General features: G+C 40.8%; 5 protein-coding genes across 8 annotated transcripts; 2 read left to right on the top strand and 3 right to left on the bottom strand.

The window, feature by feature from the left end:
• Positions 1-37: 37 nt before the first annotated feature.
• Agpat4 (1-Acylglycerol-3-phosphate O-acyltransferase 4) lies at positions 38-2669 on the bottom strand. Of its 2 annotated transcripts, none has more exons than XM_036815302.3 (5): positions 2563-2669; positions 1745-1915; positions 861-1396; positions 321-678; positions 38-260 (listed from the first exon to the last, which is right to left on the bottom strand). In XM_036815302.3, exons 2-5 carry the CDS (start codon positions 1908-1910, stop codon positions 181-183), a joined length of 1140 nt encoding a protein of 379 aa, XP_036671197.3. In that variant the 5' UTR covers positions 1911-1915; positions 2563-2669; the 3' UTR covers positions 38-180. The 2 variants fall into 2 exon arrangements, with proteins under 2 accessions (XP_036671197.3, XP_036671198.3); XM_036815303.3 differs by lacking the exon at positions 2563-2669 and adding an exon at positions 1972-1989.
• A 591-nt stretch (positions 2670-3260) lies between these two features.
• On the bottom strand, positions 3261-7754 carry Agpat3 (1-Acylglycerol-3-phosphate O-acyltransferase 3). Of its 2 annotated transcripts, none has more exons than XM_036815299.3 (5): positions 7601-7754; positions 5595-5781; positions 4989-5524; positions 3980-4337; positions 3261-3658 (listed from the first exon to the last, which is right to left on the bottom strand). In XM_036815299.3, exons 2-5 carry the CDS (start codon positions 5773-5775, stop codon positions 3573-3575), a joined length of 1161 nt encoding a protein of 386 aa, XP_036671194.2. In that variant the 5' UTR covers positions 5776-5781; positions 7601-7754; the 3' UTR covers positions 3261-3572. The 2 variants fall into 2 exon arrangements, with proteins under 2 accessions (XP_036671194.2, XP_036671195.2); XM_036815300.3 differs by lacking the exon at positions 7601-7754 and adding an exon at positions 5922-6051.
• Positions 7755-8103: 349 nt separating this feature from the next.
• Positions 8104-12170, top strand: RAF2 (RING-associated factor 2). Of its 2 annotated transcripts, none has more exons than XM_036815294.3 (7): positions 8104-8352; positions 8415-8742; positions 8807-10837; positions 10891-11055; positions 11191-11380; positions 11442-11672; positions 11908-12170. In XM_036815294.3, the coding sequence occupies exons 2-7, from the start codon at positions 8420-8422 to the stop codon at positions 11962-11964; spliced, it is 2997 nt and encodes a 998-aa protein (XP_036671189.3). In that variant the 5' UTR covers positions 8104-8352; positions 8415-8419; the 3' UTR covers positions 11965-12170. The 2 variants fall into 2 exon arrangements, with proteins under 2 accessions (XP_036671189.3, XP_036671188.3); XM_036815293.3 differs by having other exon boundaries at positions 8105-8352; positions 8409-8742.
• A 796-nt stretch (positions 12171-12966) lies between these two features.
• Positions 12967-22176, bottom strand: LOC108011301 (uncharacterized). Its single transcript, XM_036815298.3, has 8 exons — positions 21702-22176; positions 21579-21637; positions 21387-21510; positions 21156-21336; positions 20897-21089; positions 19175-20272; positions 13464-13604; positions 12967-13381 (listed from the first exon to the last, which is right to left on the bottom strand). Exons 1-8 carry the CDS (start codon positions 22174-22176, stop codon positions 13151-13153), a joined length of 2502 nt encoding a protein of 833 aa, XP_036671193.3. The 3' UTR covers positions 12967-13150.
• Positions 16875-19118, top strand: Gagr (Gag-related). The gene has a single exon (XM_017086405.4). It carries the CDS (start codon positions 17167-17169, stop codon positions 18208-18210), a length of 1044 nt encoding a protein of 347 aa, XP_016941894.4. The 5' UTR covers positions 16875-17166; the 3' UTR covers positions 18211-19118.
• Positions 22177-23670: the final 1494 nt, after the last annotated feature.

The following is a 23670-nucleotide window of genomic DNA, read 5'->3' as shown; positions in this document are numbered from 1 at the left end:
TGCTTATAGGCAGTAATTACAAGGCAAACACAACTCATAAAAAATATAACGTTATACAGTTTACTTCGTTTTTTTATACATTTGACTCAATGTATATTAATTTCTAGGAATTTACAGTCGAGTAATGATTACATCTCATCAAATAATGTCGCCAAGTTTACAAAACTCTGGTATTAAAATCTATTTCTTAGCAGTAGCTCCATAAGCAGAGCCCTTGCTAATTTTGGAAGCATTGACAGCGCATTCCATGAGGCCATAGACTGAAAATAAAGTATACCAAATTATGTTAAGTTCCTTTAAAGTACATTTTCTCAACTTACATCCTCCCAAGATGGATATGACGGTGATGAAGCCAATCCAGTTGCCTGCAACCAGTGAGGTGACCAAATAGTGCAAAATACAAAGGACCGATACAGCGGCCCAGCCCAAAAAGTTCAGCAGGGAGGCCAGCCGCGGCTTGTAGATCTTCTCGGGAACCTCCTTGACTCCGGAATTCTTAAAGAAGCTACCGGTTTCGTGGAAACTGTCGATGATCTTGTCCTTCTCCGCAAAGAAGTCCAGCATGAAGGCAGCGGCCTCCTTTTCACCATCTGGAACCTTTTCCAGTGGCACTCGACGAATGTACATGTAGGGCTCCACGGGCTCACCATTCAACTGGGACAGCATGGTGGGTCTTGGCTATAAAACATAATACATAGCATCAGTAAATATTGGCAATTTAAAGTTGGTAAGAGATTTGTTTTTCATTTTAATCTTTTAAATTAAACTATTTTCTGCATTATAATATTATTATTTTGAATTACTCAATGGAACTTTAAAGACCTTTTTCTTTTTAGCACGAACAAATTAAAAGTCCTTACCTCAGCACTCTTCTTGAAGGCCAGGTTGATGTCGTAGATGGCAGGACAGATGCCTCGCATGGTTGGAAGACTGGTGGTGAATCCCTTGGTGCGCGGCACTAAATGGTGCTTGAACACGGGAAGACCTCGTTCCTGGGCAAACTTCACGGACAACTCGTGCTTGGCGGCAGTGAAGCGAGTGCCCTCAGCATTGAGTAACAGCCACACCGGATCCGGATGGGAAAACACCTCCGTAAGCTGACTCTTGATCACGATCTTGTCCTTCTCGAAGTTGCGGTCGAGGAAGATGAATTCGGCCATCCACCAGACCCATCCTGCAACGGGCACGTAGCGTAGCATCTTCTTGGCGTACGCCTTGGCTCCTCCCAGAACTCCCAGCTTGTCGGTGATCATCCAAGCGGTTAGCCAGTCAATCTCGTACGTGTGATTCATCAGCAACAGTCCGTGCTCCTTGCCAAAGAACTTTTCCTCGTCCTCGGGATCAATGTAGACCCGCAGTTTGCTGCCTGCATACCATTCCGCCACACAGACCAGGACTAAGAAGGGAGAAAATTTTAAAAATAAATTAAAATCCTTAAAAAATCCGTATTTCTATGTATCTATCCTTTTTTTAAACTCAATTTCAGGTTTTAATAAGGTTTTATAAGCTTCATGATCTTTTTTTAAATGATCTTATTATAAAACTTTAAAAGAAAAGTCTAAATATAGAAGAAAAGCATATTTTTAACTGGAAAAACATTGAAACTAAAGCAATTTTGTTAAACAAAATGAAAGAACGACATAAATATTTGATATTCAACCTTATCAAGAACTATTCTCTCCGGAAATGTGACCAAAACCAAAACATGTTTGAAAATGATATATTTTATACTTGGTATACTTACTACTGTAGAAAGAATAATGGAGGTAGTACATAAGACTCCTAGAGAGTCGCTTGTCGAAGGGTCTCACAAGAATGATCAGCAAAAGCTGTCCAATGTTGACGAAGATTCCGCACGTGAAGAAGGTCACGGCGATTAGTAATCGCCCCAATCCCCTAAGATGTGACATCCTAGCTAAAAATAAAAATGCCAATAAAATCAATCAAATGGGTTAACTTTACGTAACACACATCGAAATTCATGTTCTGCAATGCAGTTAATAAATATGTCCAGCGCGCGATATGGACTTGATTATGGCCGGCACTCAAACTTTGCTCCCAATGTGTCATGGACAAATTGTTCTGCTAAAATTATAGACCCGTAAACACACACTTACAAAGCACACTGTAGCGGTACAGTAAGCACTCTTTTATGTGAGCACCAATAAACTAAAAAACTATATTTCTTATCTTACCCGACGTTATAAAATGGGAATTCCCACTGATAGTAGGTTTTTGTAAAAGAATTACACAACTTTTACTTTTACATCTCTAATTACGAAATATACTTAAATTTGCCATAAGTAAAAATATATATAATTTTCACGATGATTACAACATGTTTTGTTAAAAAGTTTTTATAGTATGGTATAGTGAAAACTATTGTAATTATACATTAATTGATAACCCGCTACGATAAAGTCATATGCGATAATATGTATGTATGACATATGTCTTCCGTATTATAACACTTCTTATAGAACGTATTTATTTAAGTAATATATTATTTCTTAGGTTTACATTTCGATATAGTACTGTTTGCACCAACACAATATCACTCACCTATCTTTGTGGGATCTTGACAAATTGGAGGCCAGGAAGTTGCAAGTTGTTCTACCAACCAGCAGACGTCGACTGAATGAAATTGACTCTTCTAGTCGTCCGGGCCCCTAGTGATATGGATCTGCGTCGATAGTACACCCCAGAAACCTATAACTAACACTTTTAATCACCTGTTATCAGTTATAGGAAACCAGGCGGCCTGCTTATCTCCGAATAAAGACGCTTTTATGCTGCGCGTGTGTTTGTATATATGTATAAAGCCAATGGCAAGCAGTGCCATTAACGGAACGTGCACTGCTTCCGATCGTAACAACTGATAAAGAACCGAAAGAGTTAAACATGCTGATTAGTAAAAATTTAATTGATGTCGTATGCTATGTGAAGAATAGTTTTATGTTCTCTGCACCCGTTTTCATATCTGCGTAAAACAGTAGACTTTTAAAAAAAATGTGCGCCTAAACTATAAACTTTATAGTAATTAGCGTTGAGAATATATAAATAATAATAAGTTTTCCTGTTTAAACTACTACTTACCGAATTTTTGTATAATTTAGTTTTAAAGATTCTTTAAAAAAACTAAAAAAAGTTAGTATTTTTCATTAAGGCCATTCTTTAGCTGCACTGCTTGCTCACCAAGGCGCATCAGCTGTTGGACCCCCTTATCAGCGCACTGCTTTTCCTTATCAAAAACAATAAACTTTTCACGTACTGTTTAATTTAATTATTGCAATGCTCACCAAATACAATTGATCAAACAATTAAATTTCCACTTAGGTGTACAACTACCAACTATGTACGCAAATTGATGGCTCCAGTGTGCGGGAGTTACCTTGTAACTATAAACTTAGACAAAAAACATGCACTTCTGTTCAAAAACACTTTATATCGTCTGGGGTGGAATCGCGAATTGATCCGTTTAGCAGAGAGATTTGTGAGAGGACTGCCTTTTACAACGTCACTTGTAGATAATTGAGTTCGACAACAATCGGAACTAAATGCGAAATCGAAAGTTATTTTGTGCTCGACTTGGACGATCCGTAGCTGGATCCCTTGCTAATCTGCGTCTTGTTGATGGCCTGACCCATTAGCCAGTAAACTGAAATTCAGAAAACAAATATTTAGAAAAATATAGAATACACAGAGAGGTAGGGGATAGTAGGAGAAATCACATTGAAAGGATGTCTAGCTCTTTTCTAAAGTTGTTTAAATATAATTAAAGCTTGTAAAAAAAACCTATCTTTAAGATTAGTAGATCTTTTATAATATGAGGTGCACATTATAAAGGTCCTATTATATTAGATAGCATTACATTTAAATGGCCTATTTTCCATTTACGTATGTAAATCCTAGTAGGTAAATTAAGATATGATATTGATTCCAATGTGATAACCCTTGAGCTCTTTAAATATCAACTTACAAAGTCCCAGCACAGAAAGAGCAGTGATGAAGGCCGTCCAGTTTGCCGCCAACAGGGAAGTAATCAAGTAGTAGAAAATGCAGAAGAGCGAGAATGTCGCCCAACAGGCGAAATTCACCAGCGAACACAGCCGGGGTTTGTTCACGTAAGCCGGAACCTCCTTCACGCCGGACGTCTTGAAGAAGCTGCCCGTCTCCAGGAAGCTGTCAATGATCTTGTCCTTCTCCACGAACAGGTTCTGCAGCCAGGCGGCGGCCTCCTTCTCATCCTCGGGCACCTGCTCAAGGGGAATACGCCTCATCAGCAGGTAGGGTTCCACGCCCTTTCCATGCAGCAGGCTCAGCATTGTGGCAGGTACCTTAAAATATAATTAGAAACTGGATTAGTTTGTGTTTGCATACTTGAAATCACTTTATAAAAAGATAAAGGGGGCCGCTTATTAGCTTTACGATCATACAATTCCACCACATCTTTATAACCACCTATAACCACCGAATTGGCTACTATTACTTAAACCCATAATAAACTGCAATGTGTCGAGTATCGTGTACAACCTATAATTAGATGGAAAAGTTATTCGTATTCAAAATTATCGTTGCTATGGAGGCTAAGTAAATAAGATCAGGAATAAAAAACATTACCTTGGCAATATAATAAAGTAAGCCCCCAGTCTGACATTTATGTTAACCTTGACGTGCTATAAATTTAAACCTATCGGTATCGCATAGAGAAACATGACTTTTTAAAGTGGCACTGAAGTGAGTTCGTTTGTTTGAGCAATAAGATAATCCGAGTAAAAGTAAGAGATTAGATTGGACTAAAGCAATCAGAACGACATTATCGAATAGGCTGATAACCCTTATCGAAACTTTATAAGTGGGCTATGCAAAATGTTTCATTAATAAAGTAATGGCACAATATTGAGTTATATAATTGCGAATATATATACTCAACAGGTTTCAGAAGGGTGTAATTCATAGAACTCGTTAGTTGGGTTTGTAATATTCACCTTGTCGTCGGGCCTGTACGCTAGATTAATGTCGTAGATGACGGGACAAAGGCCGCGAATGGGTGCCAAGCTGGCAGTGAATCCCTTGGTGCGTGGGATCAAATGGTGCTTCAGGACCGGCATACCCCTTTCCTGGGCGAACTTTACGGATGCCTCGTGCTTGGCGGGTGTGAAACGGGTGCCCTCGGCGTTGAGCAGAAGCCAGGTGGAATCGGGATAGGAGAAGACCACCTTGAGCTGCTCGGTGATGATAGTCTTGTCCTGGTCGAAGTTACGGTTGAGGAAGACGAACTCGGCCAGCCACCAGCCCCAGCCGATGATTGGCACATAGCGGATGGCCTTCTTGGCGTAGGCCTTGCAGTTGCCCAGGACGCCCAACTTGTCGCAGATCATCCAGCCGTTGAGCCAATCGATCTCGTACTTGTGATTCATGATCAGGAGCACATGCTCCTTGCCAGCATGTTTCTCAAAGTCCTCTTTGTCCATGTAGACGGTCATCTTGCTGCCGGCATACCAGTCGGACACGAAGATCAGTTCTGAAAGATTATATTGTTTATTATTATATATTGTGTATTGTTCTCTTTAATCCAGTTAGGATATACTCACGGGAGTAGAGCGAATAGCAGGCATAGTACATCAACTTGCGGAAGAGGCGCTTGTCTATGGGCTTGATGAAAACGTGCATCAGCAGCTGGATAAAGTTGATGCACAGCCCACTGGTGAAGAAGGTGAGCGCGATGCACAGGTGGATCAGTCTCAATTGTTTCAGCTTCTCCAGCGACACCATTTTGATCTGCAATTAGAGATTGCTTAACCAATAAAACTGCAGCCTTTACGTAATCAAATGTTTTAATTGTAGGTTGCTCCCCTTTGGTAGTGCTCGTAAACCCCCCTAACTTTATGGCCCCGAGGATGAAACACCCCGGTTATTACCAGCACTCAATCGAGTTCAGTTTTCTTGGGACAAAAGCACGCGGCTAAGTTGAAAGAAAGCGTGAAAAGCGGGAAGGCAACCACCTGCACCACCAGCTGGCAATGGACTGGGGCAACCACCGAGCCGCAGAGATATTCGTCAGATATCGGGACTGCTATAGCTATATATTTTGCTAAGCCCGCTGCCGGAGAAGGAATCTAATCAGTCTTGCCCAACCGATGACTTCTCCCTTGGAAATAGCAATAGCCGCTGTGGACAAAGTCCGGTCGAGCGACGGATAGTCATTATAGGGCAAATCGAAGATACTTCACAGTGGAAGCTCGCGAAAGTAAACAATCTTTAAAATTAGCAGGTCTACTCCAAAGGGGAAAAGGTGTGCAAATAGCATGAAAATGGAATAAAGCTTTTTAAGTGCTACTTTTAATATATGGAACCGTTTCGAAAACCTCTACAATTTTAACAACCGTTTTTATGGTGTGTAAAAATACTCGCTCAACTTTTGAACTTTGGGGAAAAAGCATACATTAAAACCTGCCGTTGTCGTAGAAAAAATGAGACTCTAATATAATTGTTATCAAATAATTTTTGTAGGATTTCGGAGCTTTCAAAAGTAATTAAGAGGTTTAGTTTTGATATTTTATATGGTTCCTAAAAAAGGTTTTGGCGTACCTACTTTATGTTTACGAATTTCTTATTCAATCTATGTATTTAGGATTAGAGTTAAGGTGCTTTTAACATTTGCTTTAAAGGTAAATGGAACAGTGCTAAATTTAAATTGCTAAAAAAGTTTGTTTAGCTGTACAATACAATACAATTACAATATTGTGCGAGACCTATGTATATTACGATTTATTGTGAAAACTAACTAAGCTCAAAACTACCTACAATAGTGATGATAAGTCATTAATAGTAATGAGACACGTAATATAAATCCGTGACTGTATAAATTAACGAAAGTTGTGAAACCCACTAAAGTTGTGTCATAATAAATGAAACGAAACGAAACGATAACAAAGGTTCAAGGGTAAACCCTGTCTTCCTAATGATTAAATAATACATTATACATAGAAGGGCTGCTAAGAGATGTTTTTGAGCAGACGAATATACCACTTTATATATAAAGAACACAAAGCTAAATAAATTATAAATTTACTGAATCAAGTTGATTGTATTTTTGTTGCACTCAATTGGTGACCCCTGCGATGATTGTTGAACTGCTTGCACTAAATTGGTTCACTTTTTCGATCGCTCACCATATAGTATATGCATAATATGTGTTACATATATGTCTTAAATATAACAAAAAAGAGTTCTTGCGCACACACACCGGGGCATAAGTATGTATGTACGCTTATATACGTATATATACTCAGCTGGCCCACGTGTGAGTGTGTGTGGTGGCGCGGTGTGTCTTTATGGCTATCAATTCACGATCCGCGATCGCATCACCACCCACAATTATCAAAAACAAAGTCCACTTAATGGAGGAGGGCTATCAATCCGCAGCTGGGACGCTCTTATCGGTTATTCCCTGTTATATATGTATATATCTGCGCACATATATGTACACCGTGCCAGGATAGCCTTGCCCTTTGTTAACTATTGTCACTGGAATTGGTTGTAAAACCTTATCAACACTATAGAACTATCACTCGGCGACGAAGTGCCCGCCATTTACCTTTTTGGCAATGTTTTTTGTGCGAATTGATTTGTTTTCTTTTGTCAGCCAAACGGTATGACCGTTCGCGTGCAGATAAGTTGCCCACCGGTGAACAATCGGAATTGCTGAGTCCTGCTTTTGGTATTTTTTTCACTTTCATCAGTGTTGCCAGGCTGCTATTGTTTCCTACTGCACTTTGCACAACTAGCTAAAAATTCCTGAAGAATCTTTAAAGATTAAATATTGCAACCCGAAAATCAAAGTAGATTCCTAATGATTTACTATTATCTTAATGAATATAATCACCAAGAATCTTCGTTAATGTTTCAATTAAATCACATATAGTCGTTGTTTTGGGTTTGGGCTACATAAAAAAACCCCGAATTTCAGAATTCGGTATGATTTATGTAATAATTATAATTTTTTTAAACCCCCTCACTTTTTTCGATCTAGTATTTAACCAAATTACTGTTGGTATTTTTTCCACGGCTTCTGACACCTGGCAACCCTACTGGTTTGCGTCCACACTAATTGCCTGTCAAAAATCTTTCGCGAAATTGAACGCCAAACTAATTTTCTTACAATTAGAAATTGCTTTTTCGCTGAAAGTAGACGCTTAAAAACTGGGATAAACCCTAGTTAACCCATTTGGGGTCTTGGACCAAGGTGTTAAGTGGTTTTCAGCAGCGGCAAGGAGCAGCGAGGCGGCGGATCTGAAAATTCAGCCGGCAGACGCTTTTTTGTTGGGCGAAAATTGCAGACGTGAGCGCGTGAGTTTTTTTGGGGGGTTAAATGCCCAAGATGTACATACCTGACCGTCGTCCAGTTGCAGCCGATATGTCCAACGTGGAGATCTACGATTCCTCCAATTCCCAGCTCAGTAGCGACGAGTACAGCCACGAGGAGGGGGAATACGACGCACTGATGGACGCGGCGGTGAGCAAGGAGCGCCCCCAGAAGTTGAAGACCAAAGCCACCGGATCGGAGAAGCCCGGAAATGCAGCTCCCGAAGTGGCTTCTACATCCGACAAGGATGAGAAGCCGGAGATCAAGGCGGCACCGCCTTCCACACGCGCCGAAACCCTTCGCCGAATCCGGCAATTGCAGCTACAGCGTCGCGGATGGCCCAATCTTTACTTCAAGCGTCGCAGCATGCGCTGGTAAGCTAGAATCCCATGTAGAAACCCTTCCCCGAACTCAAAATATCACCTCATCCCATTCCAGGCTGCGCCCCAATAAACTGGAGTACAACACCTATTTGGAGGGCCTAAAGGATCTGCTGCCCAGGCGCAAATCAGAGCTCCAGGCTCGCTACAATGCCAGGAAGCGCCGGAACTACGACAGCAGGACCCCCAGTCGTAGTCGCAGTCGCAGCCACAGCCCCAGTCGGAGTCGCAGTCGCAGTCGTAGCCGTAGTCGCAGCTATTCGCGTAGTCGTAGTGCCAGTCGGTCGCCGGAACTCATTTGTCTGGATGACACGGAGAACGAGGAATCCCCGGAGAAACCCGATTCAGATCAGCAGGCCAGTGTTACGCCTGTCAAGGAAAATAAGCCTAAATTTGTGCCCGCTCCTCAAATCAACTTTGAAATTCCGGAGAAAAAGCCGCCGGCAAACAACGAAAACGGTTCCTTTATCCTCGATGAGTTCTTGATACAGAAGAACCCTCAGCAGCCTGGCTTTGACTTTGACAAGCTTTCGGCGACCATGGAGTTGGAGCAGGCTCTAAATGATCAGACCCTTGTGCAACAGGAGGTGGTACTGGAAGTGGCCGAATCCCTAGTAGTTGAATCCACTCTCAAGAGACGGCGCTCGGTGACACCGCCCTCAAGCAGCGAGAAATGCACTAATCTAGATGCGGATGAGGATGATGATGATACGATTGAATTTATGCAGGTGCAGGAAAACAAACCAGTGAATACAACAATACCCTTAGATCTCCAAATGCCCAGCACCCCAGTTGCTAATCCTCTTCAGGGTCAGCCTTCGTTCAAGCTCAGCACACCGTATTCCCTGGCTCCGCCTGCGACCAAGCCGGCTGATAATTTGACGCCCGTCTCCTACAGTTTAAATACTCCTACACCGCCGGCTACGCCCATGGAGATAACCTATCCCAACGAGAAGCTGCCAAATAACACAAAAGTCAACACGCAGAACTATTCAATTCAACAGGCAGCTTCACCCCAAGTGGCTGCTTTGTATGCTGCTATTCCACAAGTGGCTGCTATCGCAAAGAAACCTCCAGTTCAGGCTGCTCCACTAAGGGCAGTTCCACTGGAAAAGCCTCTGACACCAGTACATCAAGCTCCTTTGCACCAAATGGCTCAACTAAGATCAGCGTCTTTGCAGCAGATGGCTCCACCACAGCAGCTCGCTCCACCAAGATTTGACCTACCACAGCAGCAAGCTCTACCAAGATCAGTTCCGCCACATCAGCCAGTTCCGCCACATCAGCCAGCTCCGCCACAACAACAGCTTCCTCCTCAGCAGCAAGCTCAACCAAGATCAGCTCCGGCACAGCAATTGGGTATACCAAGGGAAGCTCTGCCGCAGCAGATAATTCCACCAATAGAAGCTCCACCACAGCAGTTTGAACAACCAAGGGAGACTCCACCGCAGCAGTTGGCTCCACCACAGCAGTTTAACCAAATGCCGGCCCAAGTGCAACTCAACTTGCCTCCAGATGTTCCACCCAGCTTTGCGGTTCCCCAGCAGCCGCAACCACGTCGCTCGGAGACGGTGTCCACCCAGACGCAGGGGTCGCAATCACCGCAGCCCTCTTCTTCGACAACCCGCCAAAAGCCCACCATTGATCTCAACAACAGTGACGCCAATTTCCATTATCGCGTCAAGGAACTATTCGATGAAATAGACTCCATCATGACGGATAAGGTTAAATCGGTCCGCCCAGATCAGAATTCTCTGAGCGCAGAACGGGAGCGCATTGATGCGGATCTAAAAACAATAGACAATCTGATAGCCCAAAAAGAGGAGGAATACAATCGACTGCTTCATCTTCGTTGCGTGAAGGAGGAGCTGCGTTCGCGATTGGAACGAAAGGAGCGCATGACGGTCATAAAGGACCTACTGCCGCTTCTTCTCACAAAAAGCTGTAGCACTGACGAGCTGCGCGAGATGCAGGCGATGCTCGATGAAGAGCAGCAATCTCCAATGACTTCTAAACGTGGCCTGTCGGCGGTGGAGCAATGCCTAAATTATGCCGAACTCAACCAGAACAACATCCGTGTGCTGCGCGGGTGAGTTTGGTCAACAACTTCTAAGAACTCTAAATCGATGTCAATAATTTCAGAGTTATGGGCTTGAAGGAACAAGCTCCACCTGTATCTCTTCGCCATTTCGAGGACGAACGTAAGCAATTCAGAAGGAGTTCCATGTCCACGCGCGATCCTCGGGATACGTTAAATACAAATGCTCCGCTGGCTAAGAGGCAAAAGTTATTGCATCCACAGGACAGGTGGGAATACTTCATTAAGTTTCAAATAGGCTTCGGAGTTGAATTAACGTTTAACACTACTTATAAATCTTGTTTTTTAAGTTCGTCTTTCCCTATTAGTGCATATTATTTAAATTTTATTTTTTTTTTTTACAGATATCAGGAGATGACCAACTCCACGCCAAATCTGGCTACCACGTCCTCATCCTTCTACCACGAGGCTCCGGGAAAACCTTCCCCTTACACTAACATCACAATGGACAATCATTTCGATATTGACTCACAACTCAAACCGCTGTTCAACAGCAGTCCCATGGCCTCCCAGCGTCAGCCAACTAATAGACAGGTAAGAAATCTAATGGAACTACTTTATTTGCAATAAAAAATAAACTTTTATTACTTTCCAGTACCACGAATCACATTCCGCTTACCGTAACGACGAAGAAATGGCCGAGATCCAGGCCAAGTCAGACAAGATCAAACCGCTTGGCCTGAAGAGCAACAAAAAGTCTAATCGTGATTTATCCGCGCCCATCAATGGCAAAGAGGATAGGCGCTGCCACGAATGCAAGCGCCATGAAGCCACCTACATGTGCTCCAGTTGCCAAAATCAATGGTACTGCAGTCGTGATTGCCAGGTCAGCTAAGTGGTCTTAAGTGGTTATTGAAGGAAATTGGAAGAGGAAATTGAAGGAAAACATTAATTCAAGTACCCAAAAGATTTTTCGAGATTTTTTCTATCAATTTTCAACAACCGTTGAAAATTCAACATAACTATATACCCCAATTTGTAGTAACCACACATATTAATTTGTTTTCTCTGCTACAGAGTATTTAAAATAAAATACCTTTTCCTTCACTCATCTATTTCAGCTTCGCGCCTGGGACTCACATTATCGAACTTGTGGCATCGATGTGGATCGCCCTTAGGATATCAGCATTACTATGTTTATAAACTATAACTATACCTATAGCGTATCGCATCGCAAATGCCCTACCCCATTTACTCAACGGCGTAAGTCTTTGACAAATACAGGACATTGACCGACAATTTTAAATTGCATTTCATTGAATTAATTTTTGTATTTGTACTCAATCACGCTCATCCTATAAATAAATCAAATACTTAACGATTACTCGGAACAACTAATTGATAGTTTGCATAGTTGATAAACTTATAATTTGTCCCATAAATGTGTAACTAAAATTCAATTCAGTTTAACTTCCGAAGAGTTTTTTATTTTCAAAGATCCATTTTGCTTATAATACAAAAATTTACACAACTAGTTAATTTTTTATCAATACAATGTTAGTTTCCTAATAAAAAGGGTATGTTCTATACAATTTAAAAACATTCAACCGAAAACGTGCACATCTGTGAAAGTTGATGAATTGGATTTTGAATTTATAAAAAAGTGCATTCTAATTATGTTTCTAAGTATGTTTGATTTCGCTCTTAAGAAATATAATTTAAATGACATTTTGGTTACATTTAAATAGAAAGCTGTTTAAAAATATTTACTTTTATTTATTTTCTGTTCCTTTTACTACAATTCCATGCTGTTGGTAAAATAAATAATATGTTTACATTTATTTTAAGTGAAATCTTATTTTTTTTTTGGTGGTTTCTTCAATAGCAAACGCAGCTATCGATTGGATTCCCCTATTTTCTTGGCTTTTAGATTGTTTATTGTCTTTAGATAATTCTACGCTCAGATAATTCTATTCTGAGCAGGCCAAATTAACCTTATTTTCAGGATGGAGTCTATTTATTCAAAAAGTTCCTTGAATGATGTTAAGATCTAACCTGCTTAATAATTCTTACATTTGCAATATAAAATAATAATAAGGTACTAAAATATTAAAAGGCCTAAGAGATGTGTGTCGAAATAAAAGATATACCATAAATGGATTAAGATTATTTAAAAGTTTTATTTTTTCCTTCAACACTGATTGGTATTGATTTATCGATAAATTCGCCATGAATGGCAATGCCCTCAAACGGCGGGAAGATATCAAAGTATGAATTCCAACAAGAGTTTTCTGTGGAACTTCTGGGGAATGGAATTTTGTCTAGACCTTCCCTATAGGGCTTGATAAACAATCCATAACTGATTTATTTACTTCGCCTGCGCACCTGGCACAACAGCTTGATGTCATTGATATGCAACCGGAGTGGCTGCCTCCTGGACCACGGACCACGTCTCAATTTCCGGATGCGCAATTGCCGACTGCAATAGAGCCTAAATTTGAGATTCGGATTCCAAGCGGCATTGGACGAGGCGGCGGGAGTGACGCATTTGTAGGCATATTGCCACCATAATCGAATGCTCTGCTTGGTGCTGTGCTAAAAATCGGGATTGGCCGTTTCGGGATTGTAAATATTATTGGACCCTAAAACTGGTTGTCTGAAGGGGAAAAACACTCACCATATAGACGGGCAAGACGTAGAACCGCTTGCACTCGCGCCGAATAAAGTTGAAGGCGATGGGTCGGCGGTATGTCGATGATACCTTGGTCAGGTGCGAACGGATCGCACTGGCGCTCGTCGATCGCTGCAGGCGCTGGAGCTGCAAAATAAAGAAATAAATAAAAATGATTTAAATGGCGCGCGCACGTAATTAGTTTTCCAAACAATTGAGCACATTTTGAGAACACAATTAATATGCGCAAAATGTTGGCCAAGAATTCGCGCCGAATTTGGCTTGCAAATGATTCGAATCGAGCGGGCTTTCAATTGAATTTATGGCCCATAAGTTTGTGTACTCGGTACTATAGTGTACTTCATTTAGACACCTGCTGAACGCAAACAATGCGAACATTGGGCTCCAAATTTGGGGGGTTTATTTTCATTTAATTTGTATTTAAACGTTAGTTTTGTAAGCATAATATTTTGAAGGGTTTTTAACGGTCCTTTTATGAGATCACAACAAAGGAATACATTTTTTATGACTGTGATGGTTCTCGTTTTAAATAAAAATAATAATATTTTGTTATCATATAAATTTTCATGCATATTTTAGTATTGAAAGAAATAATAGTATCATCTATTATAAATATAAAAATTCAATCTCGGCGAGTGTTTTCTTTCCAAATTAAAAAGGTATCTCTCTATAAGTTATTAAAAAACACTGCCCTGGTATTATAAAAATGTTTATCAAGTCATCACGACTGTATGTTTGTATTTATTAAACACAAAATTTATGGTTCATTTTATTGATTTAAATAAAATTCAAATAAATATTTGTTTTCTGGGAGTGTATTAAGCCATATCTGAACCCCAAAGTTTGCTAAAATCGTTATCATTTAAATTTTACAAACAGTTGTGAATGAAATCATAACGTATATCGACATTATCTATATGATTAATCACCTTTGCAGCAGGCAATCGTTATCTTAAGTTTGGAAAACTCCACAAAGGTATTTCTGGTTGGGGAGTGGGGATCGGTTGGGTGGGGCTGGAATGGAATCGGTGGGTGGTGGGGGGCGTCCCTGAACCTGCTTATCAAGGCGGCAAAGCAAGTCGCTGTTGTTGTTGTCCGCATAATAACTATAGAAATTACAGTTGCAAGGCGGCGTGGATTGTTTTCGCAGTGAGCCAAAGTGACAGGCGGGGTGGGCGAAGTCATCCAACTCGAAGTTGATAGCAATTAAATCCGCTTATCAGTTTAGAGACGCGATTTAAATTAGCACCCCAATGGAACCCCCCCTTTGTCCCCTTAATCTCCCGGCTTCTTTGTGATTTGTCCTCGGCGATGACTACTCGCCGACAAGTTTTTGCTATTATTAAACCGTTTTACAAGCCGCTAACGCTCAGAAATTGTTGCTAATTAGTTGAACCGCGCACGCCGGCGCAGCAGACCTTAAAAGCGACCCATCGATGGGAACAGGGGGCAGTGGCGGGTTAAGCGGCGGTAACCACTAATAAAGGTGTGCGCTGGTATGAGTACCTATGCACTGAGAGAAATTACATTCCAAATTTCAATCATCGTGACCTATGGTGACTAATAACACTAAAAATTGGTTCTTTAATTTTTTAAGGGATTTTCTAAGTCGATCAGTTGAAAGGACAGACTACATCTATTGGCAAATTAATAAAAAATTTAAATCATTGTGTTAAAATAATATAAAAAGTATGGGTAATGGTAATGGCTTTTTGTTAACTATTAATAAAATTTAAACTGGTCTTCGATATTTTGATTATATATGACTTTTATGATAGTGATATAAGAACTTCATACTAAATATAGAAAGTTGTACTAATTACTTTTAACACAGTATCACATATTATTGAAAATATATTTTTAAAATAAAAATATCCATAAATCAAAAATCAGTTAATAATTATTAAATTAATAACTTAATTTGTTTGTTTCTCTGAGTGTACGTGTCAAGATTGGAGGCAATCGAGCTGAATTAGATGCTGCTGGGGTCGATTGAGTGCAGATCAAGCGATGAGCAATCGAGTGCAGGGTGCAGCGTGAGCCGCACAATTAGATTCTTCGAAAAAATCTTAAATTATTATGAAAGGACCTTGAATGCAATTGCTGTTTGGAACAATTTGCATGTGAATAATGTCGAAAAGTTGCATTTTTCGCTGTCAATCAGTGCGTATGTGTAATATTTAAGGCGGTGCATGTTCTATTTGACTGTCTGTCAATGAAAAGCCAATTATGTTATCCTCGCGTGCACTTTCTCTCTTTATTTTTTTATTTATTTCGATTTTTTTGCCATTTGCCCCCTGACAATTAGCACGGCGAATGAAAAAGGCAAACAAAAACAAATCTAACGCTTCGTTTAAAGCGATTTGTGCGCGCCTTTTAATGAAATTCGTTTGTTGTGTTCGATGTTGTATTAGGGTAGTATGTGCGTGCTGTGCTTTAGCTACGGGGTTTTTGTGGACCCGTGTCCGTTGGGTTGGCACTATCTCTATCTCTATCTGCCCGGCTATATCTAGGCGCGATCGGTCGCAGGGTGTCGCCGTGCTTGTGTTTGTGCCTATGATTCAGCGCCGGGCATACAACACAACAACAGTAAACAAATAGCAGGCACAGAGAACGGGGTTACAGATCTCAGATACCCATTATAATATTTTAAAACTTGATTGTAGTACAAATTAGCAAGAATCGAATTTCTCTTCTGATGGAAAAGTATTTGTTTTTTCTACCTTAGTTCACATACCAAATTTCATGTCAATCGGAAAAATTTTACGATCACAAGACCAATTTCAGTTGCTTATTTTATTCTTATCCCCAGTTGGTCGCCAAAATGTAGTCAATACTTGAAGGTCACTATAGTTGCATTACTTCATAAAACTTTTTTATAAATCCCTCTAAAGTTAATAGTACCTAAACAAAAATATTATAAGTTCTACAATTTTAGTACTTTTTTTGATCAAAGAATAAATAAATAAATCCTACGAATTCAACTTTTAATTGAATTTTTTTGACAGGAATATTAAAAAATATTCCCAATGTATTCTAACCCAAAATGTATGCTACTAAAATTGTATTCCTTACTGAGGACCACATGATATCTAGGTAAATATCTGAAACAAATCCACTATATCTCAAGCAGATCGGCTAAACGTTATATAACAGTTTTTTAAAATTAGAATTAAAAAATATAATGTTTATCCATCTTTCATTTGAAGTTTACTTTTGAGTTAAGGGCATAAAGTTTTCGTGTCAAAATCCCTAGGCTTCCTATTGACCATGTCATACCACCCAAAAAAGCTCAGTACACCCCCGTACTCCATATACACCGGGTACCACAACTCCCACCACAATGAATGGCGGGCGCTGTGTTCCGTTCTGTTTTATTCTGCCAGTTGATTTCTGTTCGGGTTCGGATCCGCTCATTTCAGTTCAGTTCTGTCGGCTCGACCACGGTTCGTGTCGATTTCGAATTCGCATTGGATCGGAGAGGGTCTTGCAAGTAAAATTCATGTTAATGAATGTTAATTTATACATTTGTAAGAATCTAAAATCTGTTTTTCCATACACAACAATTATTGACGCGGCCGTCGTCGGTCGCTTGGCGGTGATTTCGAATTTGGAAGCAGTCGCGCCCGAAACGTCGACGCGAACGCAAGCGAAGCGTTAACGGTAAAGCTATATAGATATAGCCAGGATGGATCCCGAGTTTGTGAACAAATACAATCAGGTCCTGAGCCGGCTAAAGCTGGTGGAGAACTTCGATGGCAGTGATCCCAACAAGCTGCCGCAGTTCCTCCATAAAATCGAGGCCCTAATGCCGGCCATAAATAGTTTCGATGACTATTATAAGGCCCAGTTAATAGGACATATTAAAAACAAGTGCACAGATCGGGCGAGAGAGGCGGTCTTTACGCGACAAATGAGTGCTCCCGTGGGCAATGGCAATGGAGCTGGCAATGGTCATCTCCTCAAAGCTGAATCCTGGCTAAAGCTCAAGGATCAACTGCTGTACAACTATGCGGAAAGGGAGTCCAGCTATTCGCTGATACACAAGATACGCAGTGCAGTTTTGGACTCGAATATAGAGCTGTATTACCAGAAGATGGCCAAGCTAAAGCACAGACTGATCAACAGAAAGTTAACCCACAATGATACCTTATATGGTCTCGAGGACATCGAGCGGATCACTCTGCAGGTATTCCGAGATCACCTGCCCGAGCCGACGCACTCGATGATCCTGCGGCGGAACCCGAAGAGCATGGAGGAGGCCTATCGCTATATAGTGGAGGTGCAACAGCAGTTCTACACGCAGAGTGGATCTCTGGCCACGGATCAGGCGGCCACCTTTAGTACCAGCCACAAGCAGCAGTCCTACGGAGTGGGCATGGGCGGAGTGGGTGTGAGCACGGTGGGATTGGGCGTGGGCATGGGTGCGGTGGGTCTGGGACTCTCCTCCTATGCCCGCCAAATGTCCAGTGACAAGGGCCAGCAGAACAACACCAGGAGCTACTACAACCAGTCGGCACCACCGGTGGGTGCCGGTAAGAACCATCCCATGTTCAAGAGCATGGGCAATCCCACCTTCAAGTCCAGTTTCAGCTACAATGGCACCAGCAATAGTTCAGGCATGGGATCAAACTATTCGAGTGGCAAGAAAGCGGATATTAAACAGAACTATCAGCAGCAAAAGAGTCAGAACTATGCGAAGACCTCATCGGCCAGTGCCTGGAAAAAGTAATCTTCGATCGATCGGTGATCTCCCAGTCTTAACAATCCAATGAGATAAGCAGATCGAGCATGACCTAATCCCTTGGAGCCTGTGACTAAGCCAAGGCAAAGTGCTTGCCACCTCATGCTAATTACCCTAAAACCTCACCCTCTCTAATGGTGATGATGTGGCTGCAGATTATAGGATGTGAATATAGATTAAAGTAATGTGAGCAATACTGTGCAATGAGATGGAGCTGATTTGTACTAGGTACTACCAGTTAACAGTATAACAAACATATCAGTCCCATTTAATATGATAATGATGTGAATATTAAAATGTACAAATAATTGAAATGTTAATATTATAAAAAACAATGCAACAAATGAAATACCTCCATGAATTACAAAGTGTACGCCTGCACATGCAAATAATACAAACGATGTGAATATAGATGAAGATAATACAAATAATAGAAAGTAAAAGGTACTCAAATGATAGAAAGTGTGATAGGAAGAGGTAAAATCGATTATAATAATGTTATTTAATTTAATTAAAATAACAGAGTATGAAATCTATGATAGATCATAAAAAAGTAACCTGTAAAAGAACAAAAAGTATATGAAATAATAGTATTTGTAATCAAAACGTTGAAGAGTCATTAGAAATGATCTTGTCGATATACCAGATAATGAAGCCGATTAAAATGATGTTCAATAATGATGACATCGATCGCGTGTCTATCGATGATGATCAATCCGCAGACAGTATGGACATGTTAATTATTAGCTCATAAGACTCCAGTGTACATATAGCCCCACACCTCAAGCTCAGCCTCAGTCACATTACCCCCTATATCTCCCACAAATGCGCTATTTTAACAACAATCGCCCACCTTCAAATTTGTTTTTGTTAACAATAAAGTGTAAAGTCTAACAGCCCTATTGTATATGCTTTGAGGGTTATTTTTGGCAAAATTCTACAGTTTACTTACAATTTGCTGGGCACTTGATCGATGAGCGGAGTTCCTCTGATCATAGCCCATATCCTGGGGCGCTGGTTCCGAATGCTGTTCTTGGAGTTTCACAGTCTTGGGTCGCGACTTATCCTTGGAATCCTTTTCGGGCTTGCCGAAGAGTCCTCTCTGTTCCGCCCGTCTAATTAGGTATTTTTCATTTAGATGTGTTAAAGTTTTCCTTCGTACTAGGGATAAATAACTACCCGTAACCTGCTGTTTGATGCAATTATCCTGATTGATGCATATATCTGGCACCGTATCCTGCACAAACTCATCAATGTCAGGGGTTACTATCAGGTCTATGCTATCCACTCTCGGCAAGGGTGGAGCCGATGAAGCCGGCGTTCCTGGAGTCGGAAGTTCCGGCTGTGCCGAGGGTTTATCCTTCTTCCTGGGCGAATCTTTGGTCATCGCAGCCGATGGAATATTAGCTGCCTCCGCTTCAGCTAGGGCCTCCAAACGTTTCTGTTCTCTGTAGGCATTGCGATGCTTCTCCAAAGCCAACTTGTTAATCAATTCCACGACATGCTGCACCATATCCTCGTTTTCAGTGCCCACAATGGAGTGTGTCTGGTAGAGAACAAACTGTACTTGGGGTCGCGACATCGACATGGTGAGGGTCAGCAGCTGCTCCTCGAGGATCATGGCCACCCGCTGGCGACCCTCGTCGCTGACCTCTGATTCGGTGAGGACCTCTAGCATACTCAGATCTCCGCCCCTCGAGCAGATCAAATCGATGGGATCCGAAATGGCACTAAAGGAGTTCGGTGGAGTGGCGAAAATTCCCACCACCGTTCGAAATCGATTCGATTCCATGGGAAACGAGGTAAACGCATCGCCAAACAGACGGATATTATTTACCCCAATGGATTCCATATAGCGACGGTACTCCTTGAGATTTGCCCCAGCTCCATAAACATAGAAGTTGTTCACCCGATTGATGGAGTAGAAAAGAGCTGCCAAATATGCAGTGGATCGTGGCGAACCTATATGTGTCTGCAATATATCGCCATCCAGTTCAAAGTAATCCATCAACTTCGACATAATGGCCGGGCCAAAAGTGAAGTTCTTGTCCTGAAAGAATTGTCAATATTTGTAAACATTCAAAAGAGTGCATTGGAACTCCTGCAATCCAAAAACAAAATGTGTAAACACAACCGAAAGTTTTCAAGAATTTCATTACGAGACGAAAACATGTTTATAAAGATTTGGTTTCAATGTTTATTAATCATACGCCAAGTTGACTTAACCAAGATATATTTAAAAGCTGTCTACGCCGATTTTTTCCGGGAAAAACTCTAATTGCCCAACGTGTTGTTTTTGTCATTTTAACAGACATCTTTAACTGACTACAATTAACTGTAACCGGAAACAAGAGTTTAAGGTAATGACTGTTTTGTTTTTAGTTTAATTGATCTAACCACTAGCTTATAATCTATATTTTATGTGAAACAAGCTTGAAAAATATAAAAGTTACGTAATTTTATTAGTTGTCTTATATATTTTTGATAATAGTTGTCCTTCGATTTAGGCCATCAGTGCCAAAATTTAAGTTGATAATAACTAAAAGCCTTCGTACTTTAAACCTTAAATCTTTCAGCTTTTTATTTCTTAGCATTACAAGTACTTATTTAAAATAAAATAAAATTAACAGAAATAAGTATTTAATAAATTCGTTATTTTATTTTGAAAGCTTACCTGCATTATGAAGTAATGCTTAGTCATTAGCTTGGATTTGGTGAATTCACTGCGGTCCTTGGGAATACAGGATATGACCAAAGGACATATATTGTCCCATTTACAGTGCTGCACCATAAGTTGTTCCTCATCGTCAGGTCCGTGGACAGTAAAGCCCATTTCGGTAAGGATCCTATCCGCTTCTTCCTTATTTCTTAGAAACCAAGTAATATATGTTAAATATCTAATTCTACTTTATTTATCTTTGTTAAATACAAACCTTACTAAAAAAGGATTTATCCAACCGGTTACCACAGGATTCGCAGCTGCAATGGCCACTTTCTCATTCTGAAGATGGATGGGAAGGAGTTGTGAGAGACGAAGAGCTCCCACCTGAATCCTCATCCGGGAAATCGAGGCTGCCAGTCGAATACGATGTTGCCAGAGGACCTCCGCGAGTTCTGTTCAGAAATTGGCTTTATAAGGATTATATAATAATTTAGCTACCCACCTGTGACTTCGCACTCCTTATAAAGACCAGCCTGTAGATCCTTTTCCTCGGAGTTGCGACCCTTAAACTGACGATCGTAGAGTTCGAACAGCATTAACCAAATACGTTGTTCGTCACTTTTGTACTAAGATTAAAACACCATTAATTGTAATAACCCACTTATTTCTATTTTACAATATAATCTGCACCCACCTCTGGATGTTTCTCAAAAAAGCACACGTCACTCAAAGCATTTGACATTACAACCTTGTCTAAAAAGTTAAAGGCAAAAAACTTTAGAAGACCATAAAATACAACACAATCTCAAGAACCCACATCGAAAGACATCGTATATTAAGGAGAAGGCCAATCGCATATCATGCTCATTTTGAAAGTCCACAAGAATCGGTGGTTTTCGGAGAAGTTTGGCGGCATTGGCAATGGTGGGCAAAGACCAGCGTGCTCCGGTCTTCAACTTAACCTTGACGGTGGTGGAATGGCAGTATTTCAGGGCCCTGCTTCGACGTCCATTGGGACTCACACCCGGCGATATAATCTTGGTAATACGCAATGGATCGAACATGGGCTTCTCCTTCTTATTGATCTCGTGCAGGGATATGGTATCGTCGGAGGAGTCGTTCACATGGCGCTGGATCTCCAACAGCATGTAGTACATCTTGTCCTGCCATTCCTCATCGCTGGGCAGATAGATTTGCTTGGTCTTTTTAAGCTTCTTGCTCTGTTCCTTAAAAATTGCCGGATACACGGAAAATATGTCCGCCAAGCTCAGGAAAAACAATTGATTGGACATGGTGGGTAATAATTGTTTCCAGCTAATCAATGGAAAGGTAAACCGTCAAGTTAGGTAGACCAATCTATGAGTATAAAATTGTTTTATAATAACTATAATTACACGGCATGGGCATAGGCTGTATAAAGTTTGGTAAATCGTTCGTGCTTCAATTTAAAATGATAAACTGTTATAGACTATCTAAGATCAACTCAATTTCAGCAAAATCAGGTTATTAAAACATGCTATATCACAAAAATGAGGCCGAGTTAAAATAAAATTTTCAAGTCACGGGGATTTTTCGGAACACAACGATTTAATGCAGTTTAACTAGGTATAAAAGCACTGTCTGAATGTTTACTATCAGCACAATTATATAGAGTAATTTTTATTCCCAAAGCATTTATTATGAATACTTGATTATATTTGTCATTAGTCTTCGAAAATTAGTTAGTTACCACTTTTAGGGGTTGTAGGTTAAGGGTTGTTCAATGTGGGACAATAATTTTTTTTAGTTCTAAGTAAAGAAAACAATATTAAGTATAAAAGTTTCTATCTAGATATCTTTCTAACATTTTAACACTATTTAAAGCAACTAAAGCCCTTCACTTTTCAATAACATGCAATGTTTTAGATAAATTTCAGTTTCTTGTTTGGTACAGCCTAGTGTTAAAGCACTGTATAACACTATGCCACAATTCAGCACGAATGGGTAATTAGCTATAGATTCCACAATTATTCAGATATCGAAATACCGTGCTCTAATTTAGTTCATCTAGTAAATTTTCACTAGATTTCAGCACGATCGGATTGAGATAATCACTGGTAAATTACACGAAGGTATTTCGGATACGCGGGATATTTCCCGGATAAGCTGCCCCGGATAACGGTTAAAAGAGCAGGAGCGAATCCGAACCGAGCAGTTGCAGTGAACAGCGGCAACTGGATGAACGGAACTCCGGCGGACTCTTCTTTCGGTGGCGTGTCTTTCATCTCCCTTTTTGCCTTCGAGCCGTAAAGTCCCCGTTGCCCCCTACTTTTCCCCGATTTCCCACCCATTTTCCACCCGTCCAGTCCACAACCAATTCCAATGACAATGACAACTGCTGATTTTCATTCTCAGTCTCGTTCTCTCATTTCCATTTCCATTTCGTTCGGTTCGTGCTTAACACCAATTCAATGCTGGGAGCCTCCGAATTCCGAATCGACATCCAACCAAGCTGCATGCTCCATGGAATTACTTATCTATCTCTTGCACACCCCTCCACCCATCCAGCCCTCTCACTTCCACCCACCTGTCGCCGCATGCAATGTGCACGCCAATACTGTCGCCCTCTCGCTCTGAAAAAACCCCCTCCCCCTCTTTTGGGGAGCTGAAAAAAATATTTGCCACAAAGGACAAACGGAACGGTACCGTTATAAGCTCTCCCCGGATAAGTGTGTTTGTCAGAGCGATAGGTGTGTACAGATACGATAAAAATTTTAGTAGCTCTTAAGAAATAATCACCTCTTATG

This window comes from Drosophila suzukii, chromosome 3 (genome assembly GCF_043229965.1).
Source record: "Drosophila suzukii chromosome 3, CBGP_Dsuzu_IsoJpt1.0, whole genome shotgun sequence".
Taxonomy (NCBI): Eukaryota; Metazoa; Arthropoda; class Insecta; order Diptera; family Drosophilidae; genus Drosophila; species Drosophila suzukii.
Note: the sequence above shows the minus strand (reverse complement) of the source record. Positions and strands in the feature narration are given on the sequence as shown.